Source organism: Podarcis raffonei, chromosome 14 (genome assembly GCF_027172205.1).
Source record: "Podarcis raffonei isolate rPodRaf1 chromosome 14, rPodRaf1.pri, whole genome shotgun sequence".
Taxonomy (NCBI): Eukaryota; Metazoa; Chordata; class Lepidosauria; order Squamata; family Lacertidae; genus Podarcis; species Podarcis raffonei.
This window is the reverse complement of record NC_070615.1, coordinates 37,335,588-37,350,788: the sequence shown is the minus strand read 5'-3', so window position 1 is coordinate 37,350,788 and position 15,201 is coordinate 37,335,588. Positions and strand designations below refer to the sequence as shown.

At 42.2% G+C, this 15,201-nt stretch overlaps 1 protein-coding gene across 2 annotated transcripts; it reads right to left on the bottom strand.

The window, feature by feature from the left end:
• Positions 1-481: 481 nt before the first annotated feature.
• On the bottom strand, positions 482-14,569 carry JPT2 (Jupiter microtubule associated homolog 2). 2 transcript variants are annotated; one of them, XM_053364037.1, is made up of 5 exons: positions 14,401-14,569; positions 7,437-7,585; positions 6,122-6,264; positions 5,139-5,196; positions 482-2,630 (listed from the first exon to the last, which is right to left on the bottom strand). In XM_053364037.1, the coding sequence occupies exons 1-5, from the start codon at positions 14,442-14,444 to the stop codon at positions 2,452-2,454; spliced, it is 573 nt and encodes a 190-aa protein (XP_053220012.1). In that variant the 5' UTR covers positions 14,445-14,569; the 3' UTR covers positions 482-2,451. The 2 variants fall into 2 exon arrangements, with proteins under 2 accessions (XP_053220012.1, XP_053220013.1); XM_053364038.1 differs by lacking the exon at positions 14,401-14,569 and adding an exon at positions 13,646-13,670.
• Between the last annotated feature and the right edge of the window lie 632 nt (positions 14,570-15,201).

The window sequence follows — 15,201 nt, the reverse complement described above, 5'->3', positions numbered from 1 at the left end:
TTGTGCCAAACATGCTTCACAGAAGAGATGGATTTTTTGAGAGGATGGTTTTGAAGGAACAGAGAAATGTCATTTAGAAGAATGGTAGCATGAGTTTGGGCTATGAACCACAGGTGTGGCAACTTCCAACTAGAAAAGGCCCTCCTTACAAGTGTTGATTGTACAGACACCTGAATCTCTTGATTCTGAATTAAGATACTTTCTATTTCAAACAATATTTGAATTTTATTCTCTGCCAAGAAATGGATGCATTCATCCATAATTTCATTACAAACTTGTCAGGACAGGGAATTGTATTTACTTTTTGCTTAAAATTACCCAGTACAGTACAGATGGATGGCACTATATAAATATGCTCACCAGAGTTATTTTAATGGGACATTTGGTAGTCCACATGTCTCAGTATTGGTGATTTAAACACACAAGGTGATTTAAGACACAAAAGAACACTATTAAGACTCACAGTCTTGGCACACGATAATGAAGTGACAAAATGCAGCTGTTTATTGAGTAGTACATGATTCAACACATTCTGAATTTTCATTAACCCCACCTTTTTTTAATAATAAAAGCATCCTTTCTGGATACGTAGTGTACTCCCCAGGCACCCCTTGAGAAAAATAATGGCACAGGTATAATTAAATCAGTAATAATTTAAGGCTTTGCTGGAAAACTGCTATCCAAAACAGAGGCACTGGTGAAAATGCACCTTTTAATACTTCAGGCCCAAGTAAAGCTTGAAGCTTTAGACAAGAGGAAGTCCATAACACAATGCAAATAGTGCCAGAGAAGCAAGTTTGAGCCAATTCTTCCCATGTTGCACCTTTTTAGAACGAATCCACCACAAAGCTCAACATCCACCCCACACCAAACTCTTCTAATTCCCTGTTCTACTGTGGGGTTTCCCCCTTTTTCTTTTGAGGTGCTACACATTTTTGAAGAATGGCAATGAAGAATTTTTCTTCCTCAATTGAGGTGACTTTTTAGACAAAACAATAACTTGGACAGAACTCCAAGCTACTTTTAATATCTGGCACAGAGCTTGTTTCTCAGAACCCATTTGCAAAATGTTTTCTGCTGGTACCTAGAGCCATTTTGCAAGAAAGGCCACTAGTTCTTTGGCAAGCCTGATGAACTTCTATATATAATGGGAGTTCTAAAGGCAAGCCACTGCACTTGATGTTTTAAAAAAAGAACAAGTCTTAAAGTACAGCTGGTCAGGAATCTAAATACATGAAGTTTAAGAGCCCCTCCCACCCCCTAAACCCACATAATGAAATTCCAGAAAACAATACAAAGTTATTGCAAAAAAATCTGAAGTCTGTGCACCAGGAGTATTGTATTGCAAAAATCCAGGAACCATCTCCAATTGGATGGAGTGAGTGAAAGAGACAAACAGAAGTCTCAAGGCAGCTACAATGCAAAGAAGTAACCAGGTGGGATAGTCCGTGCTTCCAGATGGGGTCACCAATATGTTATTTATACTTTTAACTGCAATAACCAGGGCTCCAGCCTCTGCAGCCTTTCTCCAGGTTCTCCTCTGCCTGCTACAATCAGGACTTTTAATTCTTAAGTACTGGTGGTGGGCAAGGTGGGGAGAACTAGAAGAATAGGGTGGGCAGCACAGCAGCTGCAGCCTCACTCAGCATAGTTAAAGGTGCTGTCTCTGGGGAAGAGGAGCTGAAAACTATCCAAATTATAGGACGAAGTGGTCAATAAGGAGGGAAGGCAAATAGTCTAACAGAGTCAGCACAGAATTAGATAAAGACTAGACACTTATAGGGCAGAAAGAACCTTGAGTACAAACAGCTTCTATTGGAGGCTCATTATGGGGTAGAACACTACATTCTTAACCATCTCATTGGACAAGATTCAAGGTCTGATTATAGACAAGAGTGGTTTGGCTGAATTTTCAGATCATTCCGTGCCATCCACAACTGCAAATATATTGTCATTCAACTTGCACCTTCCTTAACTAGCAAAAAGGTTGAAGACTTTCAAGAGTTCAAAAAATGAATTCTTGCACAATACATTTTGACTACAATTACTCTCCAGAAGAGGATCTGCTTGCTTAGTAAGGTTCTTCCTTACAAGATGACAAAGGGCAGTTCTAGTCCACAGTTCAGGAAGATCTTTAGTCAGAGTTTAGACCAGGCTTCCTCCTTATCTAGCACAAATAAAATCCCCTCAGGGCTATATTACCTAATCTGTGCATCAAGAAAGCAATATTCTACCTTGGAAGTGCATGAGCTCAGGGTACTCTCAGAAGTCTGTACTGCAACTTTAAAAGCCAGAAAAGCTCAAGCTAACTTCTGCCACATACTGAATATGCCAAACCACTAAGTGGCTCTTTCTTCAAGCAGCAGGAGGCTAAACTTCTGGTTCAAACCTTGAAAACTGTTTCTGTGCTGACTCCATTGTGGGGAGGGGGAAGGGAAGAGAACACTTTCCTTAATAGAAGGCAATGCTGGATTTGCCCCCTGGAGGGTTGAGGACTTTGTTGTGTGATCGTGGCCGTGGCCCCAGCCTGGGCTCATGATCATCCATTTTGGGTCCAGGCTCTTTGGTGCTCTCCTTCTTCTGTGGCTCTCTCTTTTCACTTGTATCTTCCACCTGTGGTCTTTGGTCTTCTGTAATTGTAAATTAAGATATGTTGTCAGGTGGCCATGCCAGAATATTCACCTAGTCTTATGACAATTATAGCTTGCATTACATGTATTTTACCCAGCTGCACTTTGTTCAGCCCCCAGTTAGCACTTCATTTCCATGTTAACAAGGTGATAGTTATGTCATGTATGCTGCGGAAGCATTGTGAAATGCTGCTCCCCAAGAATACTTTGCTAAAAAAGCTTTACAAGGAGCATGGAAGGGCACCCAGTACTGAACACATGCACGCACACACACTCCTTTAAAAACATATTTAATCAGCCCACCAAGCAGGCCACTATAATGGGGACACGAAGAAAGTATTATGAAAGTGTGTGCAGACCATTCCCAGGCCTTTAAGGAACAGATCCAGTCACAACTGCAGATAGGCACACACTAAATACTTGTGGCTTATATTCCTCTCTCCACAAGTCTTTTCATTTAGGTTTACTGATCTGGAATAATAATAGCTGTGTCAAACATTGAATATAACAAACAAACAAACCCCCAGAAAAAAACAGTTCTTCAAATAAAAATTGGATACTGCCCTTGACTCATCCATCCTGGAAAGCCTATAGAAACAACAGGTGAACAATCTGTCACCTACAGAGTGGTCCCCGAGCCCTGTGCAGCTCATCAAGAACTATGCTCATCTACTTCTTAGTGGTAAGCCATATCCAAGAGAAAGTATAGCTTAAGCCATGAATTCATGGCAGAGGAAATGACTTAGCACAAGGTTAGTGCTACTGACTGTATAATAATCAGCAAGTAAGTAGAAGTAATCTCAGACAACTAGCTTATGAGATGGTAATACACACTGGTAGATAGCTCAGATCAGATACATATTATTTGTCTCAGGCTTAGCTCTGGCATCCAGCAGAATAGCAACCCATTCCAGAATATTCTCATATAGTTATAGGAAGACTGAATTGTGGAGAAACTATTCTGTACTTTTAGAAGATGCACTGAATGCTTTTTATAAAATTTAGAAGATACAGGGTTGTTTTTTTAAAGGAAATTCAGATGCAGGGATCTCTTCAAATTGTAACTCTTTACAGGCACAGTGGAACCTCTACTCACATATGGAATCCGTTCTAGAGGTCCATTCATGAGTCGATCCGGGTCGCTGGGAGAAGTGCCATTCTGTGTGTGCACATTCGGCGGCAGTGCTGTTCTGCGCATGTGCAGACAGCGGCAGCCGCTTCTGCATGTGCATGAATTGCAGCAAACCCAGTATTTACTTCCGGGTTTGCTGCGGTTACGAGTTGGATTGCTTGCAAGTAGGGGCAGTGGTAAGTTGAGGTTGTACTGTACACACACACAAGCAAATCCACTTCAAATCCATTTCACTCTCCACATTTTAAAAGATCCTCAACCAAATTAGTAAGGAATTATTGGACAGCAAAGTTGAAAACAATGCAAGCATGTCAATTTATTGAATGCATCTGCTTCTGATGGGATTTTTACCCACATAGGGAAAATGGGAGACAGCCCTTAAGGGATCTGGATTAACTTTGAGTTTCTAAGTCATTTGGTCAAACTGTTCAAATCTAAAAGAACTACCCTTCAAGATAACAGCCAGGCAATATATGGCACCTTGTACATCACATCCATATATTAAAAAATTGCAGTCAGAGGTGCATTTTCATATTCAATTTATTGTGGCAGAAATAAAAAATTCTCAGTAATATTTCAGCACAAATTCAAGCTGTTGTAAAGCTGAAGATTTCTGAAGAATCTTTGACTATTTTGCTGAAGCATTTAAAGGACTCTTAGTTCATTCCAAAGAGCTTCTTGCTTTTCTACTTATGACACTGAATGTTGTAACTGTGGGTAACTAGCATCTAAGGAGCTGCTGACAGAGCCAGCAGCTGACCAAGTCAATTTTCCATTAGAAAGTTAACATACCAAAGATTGGTTTCTTTGGAAAATAAAAAAACCCTCTTCAACCTAAAAGTGTTTTTTGTGGATTCTGATAAATCTCGTTTTAACAAGCCTCCCAGGAATTTTGTTCATCCCACATATACTGAAGAGATAGGTTAAGTCCTCGATGTTTGTCTAGATTCTATCTCTCTATAGCCACCCACAAGCTGTATTAGGCATCTGCAGTTGACAGAATGCCTACAATTACGAGCTTTCTGGGGCCTCAAGATCAGCCACAGAAGTCTTGCTTGCACACACTATTATTACTTGTTACTTTTGACACACAGTGTGTCCCAAAGTGACCTACAGCCTGACACTATCACTATTTACTTTCAGGCACCAGATAAGAATGTTTCTTTATACCCTGGCTTTTGTCCCTTAGTCTGGAGAGTTTTAGATATTTTTGGCGTCTTTCAGTGGATCGGATGTGTTACACCTGACTTTTATATGTATGAAAATGTTTTTCATTCTGCTCTTAGCTTTTCATTCTGTTTTGATTTCATACTGGTTTTAAAAGACAATCCACGCTTTAGAAATCCTCTGCTTCCCAGAAAACTTGTTCCACTTACCTTTTGGTTTTAGTTCTTGTGGCACATCCCCTCTGTCATTCAGGATAACAGCATGATCCTGTAAGGGGAAAAACACTTTTAAAAAACCAAGTTCTGTGGGAATGTATTGCCCCTTTTAAAAAAAGCAACTCTAGGTTTGCTTAGGCTTCCTTCAAGCAAGAAAGGCAAGCAATTTCTGCTACCACTCTCTTTTTTGAAGGGCAGAACTTCTAGCACGTAGCTGTTGGAATCTGCGTTCGACCAAGCTGGTAAAGCTCATCTTCCTCCGGCGGAGTCCTTCGGAAATGCCCTGCGACGTGATTAACAACCTGAGCCTTTGATGAGGCTCCAGGCACATTCCCATTCAGCAGAGAATCAAAGCAGCACGCGGAAGTGATGAGATTTATGGCTACATCGCTATACTTTATTTCTTACTACGCAGACAGAAAACACACCCTCTCTCTGTGAAAGGCAGAGAGCAACTGAACTAAACAAAGGAACAGGAAACCAGTAACGTCACATCCGTCTCCTGTCTTCCGTGAGACTTCAAACAGCCTGGAATGTCTCTGGAATGTAAACAGAGTCTTGTGACTCTAAGCAGCTGCACAGTGGCAAACAGAAACTAACAGTAGCTAGCATTTCTGCAGGGTTGTCTTCCACACATGAGGCAGAAGGGATTCTGCTTATTATAAGAACTTAAGAGACTGCTGGAGCAGGCCACTGGCCGATCTAGTCCAGCATCCTTATCTCACAGTGGCCAACATTTCTACTAGATAGATGTGCAATCTAATTCAACACTTTACAGTGGACAGAAGGCTGGGTCAGCATGATCAGGAATGAATGGAATGAATCAAAAGCTTCTCAATTCCATACCAAGGGCCCCCAGATTCAGCAACCTCAATGCTTCATTTACACAGATCGTTCTTCCTAAGATCTGATCTGAGTTCTCCTGTGGCTTTATTAAAAAGAAAAAAGGAAAAGGAAATGGGCAAAATCTACAATACCTTGGGTTTGTTTGGGTGAGCTTTGACAATGTCGACAGGCTGTGGAGACCCAAAAATATTGCTTGTTTTTCCACCAGGTGGATTTGTAAGATGACGAGAAGGATTAGGTTTATGGTCCTCAAATATTCCACTGTCCTTCCCACCTGCAAGACAGCAGTACTAATGGAAGTTACTAAGAACTTCTCCTTCAGATTCTTCCAGGTAGCTCATGATAAGCTCCAGGAGTCAGTCCATTATCAGCATTGTTTGTATTTTTAATTCCCTGTACAATGTGCACTGACTTTTAACCTAATAGGCTGGGAATCAACCAAAACTATTCTGAAGATGTGTAATGTGTAAAAGGTTCCACTGCTAGACAAGCTGCCCAGCTAGCACTGACTAGCATTTGTTATGCATGGGATCATTCCAGGAACGTTTATTCCACTTGATTTCCAATGTGACACAATACTGGAATAAGAACAGCTATATGCTGCAACAGTGTTTGCAAGTGGATGCAGACGCCAGCAGTATGGAAATGAACATGCATGGACAAGCTTCTAGAAATATTTTGACTCACCTTCATGCTCTAAAACTGAAGCCCATTGTTCAAATTGCTTTATACAATTTATTAAAAAGTAACCTCTTTGTTCACTGGGAGAGTGCCAAGAACTGCTTTTGCCTAAGCCACTATTTAATGCAGCACTGTCTAAATACCACAGCTGAAAGTTGATATGTTACTACCATAAACAGAAAGCTTGAGTCCTACATCCCACACACCTCAACGTTTAGAAGTCCAATATCAATTATAAACCTGCGCTTTTAATATCAGCCAGCCTAGGTGGTATGAGATCAAACACCATATCTTACCACATCCTCTGCACAACAGTGGTATTTGGATGAGGGTGGTATGCACTGCAATCTGTTGCCACCATATTTAAATGATCATTTTCATCAAGTTTTATTATGCAGCCTTTCCAGGGTTGAATTACTGGTTTGGCCCCCTCTGCCAAAGCACACACTTGCAATCTACATTTGTAAGATGCAATCTATACGGCAAGATTGTGCAAACTGATAAAACATCTGTTTGTCAGGCTGAATTACATCAGTTAGCAAAGCAGTGCAATTCATCTCTTGCATGCAAAATATTGGCTGAACACAACCTAAGCACGTCTTTGATTAACAAGGATAGTCTGAAACATACAGAGGATTTCAATGGCGATACAATATGGTAAAACTCTACTAGAATAGAGAAGGACAAAGTATAGGTTATGTATTCGCAGGCAAAGCCAAACCTGCCACTCCCTTACATAGAGTTTCTCAGGAAGATGACTCTCACCTGGAGGGTTTGTTCTCTTTGAAACGTTCGGAGTTTCTTCAGCTCCTCCAAATATGTTAGATGTCATTCTGTGCGGCCTGAAAGAGGAGTTGACTTCTTCTGGGCTTCCAAAGAGATTGCTGGAGCTTCCTCCAGGAGGTTGCAGGACCCTGTTTACAGAAAATAAATGATAGTCAGCCACGAGCATAGATAGCGTCCAGTCTGAATTATATAAGTGAAAACAGGCAATGTGCAACCAGACAAGTCTATGGAGAGATTTATCCAAAGGTTATGAGAGAGGGGAAGGAAATAACTCTGTGAGTAGGAAGAAGACCTTAATGGTTCAAATGTTGTAGACCGTCAGCCTACACATCCTATTAACTTCATCTCTACAAAGTTAAGCTTTGCTTAAATGCTTTGCTCAAATTAGGGGTCTGCAAGGTTTACCTCGCCTGGGGCGGTTCACTCCAGCAGAGATCCCTCCGTGGGCTGGATTGTGAGCGCCTGCGCAATTTCCAGCGCCTGAGCATACACGATTCCCGGCACCTGCGCAGACGCAATTTCCAGCATCACAGAAGCGAGTCCCCACGCCGCGCTGCAGCGGTTTAGCGCGGCACGCGGGGACTCACTGAGCAGGCGGCTCGTAGGCCAGTTAAACAACCCCAATGGGTCGCTTGTGGCCCATGGGCCTTAGGTTGCCTACCCCTAGCTTAAATGCATAAAGAATATGATGGTCAGGATAAGTTTAAAGAGGGCAAATAATTTGTAACTGTACATACTTCTCCACACAAAGAAAAAAGAAAAAAAATCCCCAAAGTAGGTCTGTGCAAAGCATATCAGGCACCAATAAGCAGTTTGGCTTGATGCTTCTTGATGGATATTTTCCCATTGTTGGGTGAGGTCATTACCACACCCAAATTCAAACTGAACAAGAGTGAATGCATTTACTCCTTACAAACTTGTCCACACCCTTTTATAGGCTTATTAAAATTATTTCCATTTTGAAGTCTACTTCACAGCAGTATGCCAAGCTGTATATGAAGTGTTTTTTTGTTATTAGTTTACTGGATTATTATTATCTCCATCCAAAAGCATTTTTAATCAAAATATGAGATATTTGACTGCTGCATTTGGGAAAAGGAACAGTTATAACAGATTAGGGGTTTGTATTGGCTTAGATTTCTCAAAAGTTGCTAAGAGATATGGAGTTCAAAATCTGAATATGACACAGAGTCCAAAAAACAAATAAACCCCAGATCTCACCAGCCAAAATAAGGGCATCTCAAGAAATAGACAATCTTAATTTACACCAGTCCAACACCAGTGCTTCTACTGCCTGGTGGTGTTATGTGACTAGCACAGCAGCATATACACATATTGTTAAGACTGTTGCAATCTGTTATTCAGCTTTCTGCGGAAAGAAACATTCCAGAACAAGGCCAAGGTTTGCAGGGAACGGAATGCAAATGACATTAAAGAATCCATTGTAAATGACCAGATAAGAGGTAACTAGGACAGCCACTCAGTACAATACATGCACAACAAAACTACAAGTTTTGACCCTATATTGCTGACTTAAGTATCAAGCTGGTTCCATACAAATAGTCAATATCTATGCAAACTATTTGCACTCTTGAAGCAATTTCACAATACAATGGAAGTTGATAGACTAATTCAAGGAAGAAGGTGGGGGGAAATATGTTTCTTGTATCATTTGCCAGGAAGGAGACAAGAACGCGTTCAGATTTTGAGACACAGCTATATGGCATTCCAGACCATAAAACCTTTGCTCTCCAAAAATCATGGAAGAGAATTTCTTATGCAATCGGAGTGCCTGAATAAAGGGTTGGGTGGGAGTGGGGAGGAATAAACTAAGAATACAGTGGTACCTTGGGTTACAAACACTTCGGGTTACGTGTTTTCAGGTTGCGGACCGCGGGAAACCTGGAAGTACCAGAAGGGGTTACTTCCAGGTTTCGCCACATGCACAGAAGCGCCAAATCACGTCATGCGTGTGTGCAGACGTGGCGCTGCAGGTTACGAACACTGCAGGTTGCAGATGTGTCTCCGTCACGGATTATGTCCGCAACCTGAGATTCCACTGTATCATTTTGCTTCTAAGTTACTGCTGCTTTCTTTCAACATGCCACAATGCAAACAAGTCTGCAGTGGTCATCACCTCTCTCTTCATCAAAATGAGAAAACAGAATCACTCATGCAATTTAAATTCAAACTTTCTCAACTGACAATGCAGTGCTTGGCAGTCTCGTGCCAATAATTTAGCTTTGGTTTCAACAATCCCCATCAGCTCCAGCTAGCAAATGGCCGTGTTGGTGAAGGCTGGTTTAGAATGTTGGACTAGGATATCACTCAGGGTTCAAATCCTCACTAGGATTTGAGTTCACAAGGGGACCTTGGGTCAATCACTATCTCTCAGCCTCACAGGCTTGTTGAAAGAATAAAATAGGGTGTGGGAGAGCCAAATACGCCCCCCTAACCTCCCTGGAGGAAACGTTGGATATAAATGCAAAAACAAAATAAATGAAAATAAATACTTGAAGATTGCATTTTGGAGCACAAAAGGCTGTCTGATTAAAAGCGTCAGTATCGTATCTGAGATCAGTGAACTACACATTTAGGCACTGTTCCAACACCCCAGTTCCAAGCACTGCAACAGTAACATGAGTGTGCCTGACTGAAAATACACATTGTATACACAACAGAGAGGGTTTTCATTGCAAATTCTGCATGAATATTTTCAAGAAGCAGAAACAAATTCAGAAAGAAAGCATCATACAATGAGCATAAGTCCTTTCAGCAATATAGGCTGTTTGACACTAGTTGACACACAAATCCCAAATTGCTTGAGGAAAGGGGGTGGTTCCTACAGTCCTGGAAAGAGGCTGCAATGAATTCCCTCCTGAAGTAGTAAGGTTTAGATCCAGGTAACTATTAGGAAATATCTGTACAAACTCTGTACAAGGTTTCTCCTTGGAACGGAAAGTGCCTTAGTCACCTTGGTGATGAAACACTATCTTGTTGAGGAAGCTGGGAAGACTGGCATATTGTTTTACAGTGGCCGCTTACATTCTTGGAAGATCAGTCCCAGAAGGTGATGCTGAGAGATTGCTGTTCCATCCAATGGGGAGACAAGGTCTCATACTGTCTCCCAGGCAGAAATATTTTCATTTTAATTAGACTTTTAATACAGAACTCTGCGGCTCTTTAATAACTGATGATTTTAGTTATTTTTTACATCTGAAGTTTTATTGATGTGATTATTGTATTGCATATAGAACCCATTTCTTCTTCTTTGCCATATCCTATGAAGGTAGTGGCAGACTGTTCCTCTTTAGCTGGAAATGCTACTGCACACACAATTCTGAAGAGAACAAAAAGGAACAAAACTTGAGCAAAAAAGTGCAAGTAAGGGATGCTTTAAAAAAATTCTGAGGAGCGTACTGCTAAAAATATTAAGACCAACAAGGAGTTCTTTAAATAAATTGTTATCACGAAACCATCTAGGAAGACAGTTCGAACCTTGGATGACAAGGTAGTAAAAGAAATGTGAAAGGAGGATATGGAGAAGTTGAATGAATTATTTGCCTCTGCAGATCCCAGTGCCTGAACCAGTACCTCACTAAGGTCTCCTCAGGAAGCTTAGCCATCAAGGAATAAGGGGAGGGATCCTCTTGTGGACCACAAATTTGTTAACTTGGACGAAGCAAAGATGTAGAAAGTGAATAGAGACAAGATTTTCTCATGGACATCTAATGAAGCTTAATGTTGGAAGATTCACAACAGTTAAAACTACGGCCATTGCTCCCACAGGAGGCAGTGATAGCCATCAACCTAGATAGCTTTGAAGGATTGGAGAAATTCATGGAGGTGAGGACTATCTAGGGCTAGTTGCCATGATGACTATGCTCTGCTTGTACACTTGGAGGCAGCAACGCTTTTGATTACCCGTTGCTGGAAACCTACAGGAGAGTTCTTGTGTGCTCAAATTATGCTTGTGAGTTTCCCACAGGCATCTGGTCGGCCCCTGCCCTGATCCAGCAGGCTCTTCTTAAATCTCTTACCTCATGTATTCCAGGGCTGAGCTCTGAGTCAGAAAATTCAATCCCAATCCCTTGTGCTTTCAGTAAGCATGATGTCCTCACAGTACTGCAAACACCAGGAGTAAGTTCCTTGAGCATTCTGATAATGTAAAAAATCCTCTAAATTTCAAAATTCTTCCTGACACTAATTCAGTATGCATATATTGTTACATTTTGATGAGTCACCTTGTGCAAAAGGACATCTAGGCAATTAAAAAAAAATTAATCACCAATATCCAAAATAATGATGTCACTCAAATGAAACACTACTTTCTAACCAGTGTGTGTTCAGGTGGCAAGATTTGATTTAAGTAATCCATTGTTATCAACGTCTGTCTACATATGCTGGTCTAAGTTATGGGGATGGAGGAGGAGAGGAGATACAGAATCCAGGTTTTCTCCAAGGTTATTGCTTCATGAGAAAAGTCAAGAACACTAGGTTGGTTGAAGCAGAGATGAATAGGCAGTTTTAGAATTAATATTTTATGTCTCTGGCAAGAAGCAAAACTCTCTAAAGGTAGAGGAACGCAGCAAGATGTTGACTTCGAAGTGAGTTTTGGCTTCTGGAAAACAGAGCCTGGTGTCACAACTGAGCCTTCCTGAAAAAAATCATACCAGACAGTGCGGTCTGGTGCCCTTTAAGCACAGCAGCCACCTCCTACAGCAAAAATCTATTCTGAAACACTGGGTGGCATGAATTATTAAACCCCAAAGGGCTCCAAAAGGAGGAGGAGGAGTGCTGATGAGTCTGTTATTCAAATCTCAACAGACTGATCCACCTCCATGAAGTTACATATCATGGCAATAGTAGAAATATATAGGTACTTACAATTCTAATCGCCAATCCATGTACAATTAAAATATTCAATGTTTATTTTGGAGATTAAGCAGCTGCAATCAATCAGGACCACTTTGAGATTAAGTAATTGTGAAGTGGGAGACTAGCCCATCTCTCTCTCTCTCTCTCTCTCTCTCACACACACACACACGCTAAATGCCAACAAATCATATACCTAAAGGCATTACTTCTTCCATACACACAACTCTGTACCTTCTAGCATAGCTACTGATATGAATAGAGTTGGTGGTACTTGGGGTTGGACACTGGAGCCACTAATTGAATGCTATCCCTACAGCAGCCTTCCCTTAACAGACACCCACCAGATGTTTTAGACTACAACTCTTGACTAGATTCCTGGGGAAGGTTACCTTAGCATGTAAAACAATCACTGCTACAATAGTTCCACTGCCATTATAGAAACCAGTGTTCGAGTCTTCCAGCTTATAAGCATCAGAAGTGTTCTGCATACAAAGCAATGCACATGGACAGACAAAGCCAACAAAGTTCAGAGAAGACCCAATGTGGTCTAGTAGAGAGTTAGTATTTATTTGGAAGACCTGGGTAGGGCAGTCAGTACACCTGGCATCATCTAGGCCATATTGCATCATATATTGAGTTATGTGGCAAACAGTCTTCTCTTAGGAAAACATTTTGCATGAACTGAATAGAAGCCTATCAGCAGCCAGGTTTCAGCAACTCCCAAGTCTCTTATTATAGGGACCTACTAATTATAGGGACCTACTAATAAAAGCTAGGTGATTCTTGCCCAATAAATGTGACATATAAATGAATTGTCAAATGAGCATATCACTCTCTCTCTCACACACACGGGGTGGTTAATTCACAAAGTGAGTTCAGCATTCAAAGCAATCCAAGTGATTACTAGACACAGGTAAAAATGAGATCCAGTGGAAGTAGTAAGAGGTCTAACTCAGTGCAGTTGGTTTCTTCTCTCCCGGTAACCTGAATCAATTTCATTTATATGCAATACATGCTCCAGACAAGGACAAATCCATTGATAGCCTCCAAGAATAGGCAAAATCAAAACCAACTCATTCCACCTACACATGGGCATGGCCAGAGGAAGCAGAAGAAAGGCAGGACACCTTATCACAAATACTACTCCAGTTGCAACCACAATAAAGCTAATTCCAGGCATCAGTGCTATACTTTCTTTCTCAGACAGGCCTTGGGATGTTTAATACAGCATTTTGGGTGCAAACGCATTAAGTTTCCATCTACATATACAGTATAGCATTTCAGAGGGGAGTTCAGAAACAGCACCATACATTATCACTAGATTCCTTATGACTGCCAAACAATGTGGATCAGCATTGTTGCCTTGATTTGGTGTATTCAGATTCCGTATTTAAAACTTTCGTCAGTCACCTTAAGTTTTTCTGCTGGGGGGGAAAGAGACAGGCAAGACATTTTTTAAACATAAAACACCACCCAGAAATATAAGTATTAGCCTCCTTTATTTTGCTTGAGCAGGCTAGTGAAAAGGGCGGGCACCATAAAAGCTTTTGTTCTCTTTAAAACGAAACAAAAAAAAACCCCCAAACCTCCGCCACACCCCTTACAGAAGTCCTTTTACTCAGAAACAAGCCCGGCGATTTCATCAGGGTTCCTCCCATGTATGCCTGCAAAAGATTGCTGCCTCAGCGATAGGTAAGGAATCCGGTTTCCGACGGCACCACAAGGCCTCCTACCTGAACCGGCATATTGCCACACCCCCACCCCCACTCTCAAAGCGCAGCGAGGCCGAACTGGAAACGCACGGCTTTAATTCGAATCGAAAGCGTCCGCCGCGGTCTGCTTTTACAACCCACAACATGCCCTTAAAAAACGGCGTTCTCTTTTCCCCCCCTCGTTTGCAGCGAGGGGGCTCCGCCAAGTCACCAGCTTCCGCCCCTGAGGAGCCTCCCCTCAGCCACAAGGGCGGGAAACGGAGCGAGGGACCCCGGCGTCCGGCGTCTCCTCCCCTCCCCCTCATCCCCACGAAGCGAAGACCGCCCTTCCTCAGGGGAACGAGCACATTTACCTCGAGCTGGGTTTCGCCGAGTCGGTCTCGGGTCCCTGAAACATGGTGGCGGGAGCGGCGGTGACCAACGGCCTAGCGGATGCTAAGCAACGCGCTCCTCAACTGCGAGCGGAGCTACAGCTCCGCGCTTGTGATTTCCTCAGGCAGGGCGCCCGGGCGGTCTTTAAAAGCCGATTGGCCGTCGGAGCCGCCGCTCACGGACAGCCAACCAACCGACGACTCGGTGATCTGTGCCCAATGAGCGCAATACAAGGATGGGGTTTGGGGGCGGGAAGAAGGGGCGAGACGCCTGAAGCGCGGGCGGAGTTTTCAGCGCTCTCATTGGAAGGAGTGAACTGAAGTGCAGAGTGTTTGAGGACCGGGACATTCGCAGGGAAACCAAAATGCTTGTTTACAAAGCTATTGTACTACCAACCTTACTTTATGCTTGTGAAACATAGACCACTTATAAACGCCATCTCCAACTCCTCAAAAGATTCCATCAACGGTGTCTCCGAAAATTGTTACACATCACTTGGGAAGACAGACGAACTAATACCAGTGTTCAGGAAGAAGCAAAGATCACCAATGTTGAAGCAATGCTTCTTCAACAGCAACTTCGTTGGACTGCTCATGTTGTGTGGATGCCTGATAATCTTCTTCCAAAGCAACTACTCTATTCCGAACTTAAAAATGGAAAGCGTAATGCTGGTGGTCAACAAAAGAGGCGTAAAGACTGTCTCAAGGCAAATCTTTAAAAATGTAGTATAAACACTGACAACTGGGAAACACTGGCGCTCCAGTTGGAGAACAGCCTTTACC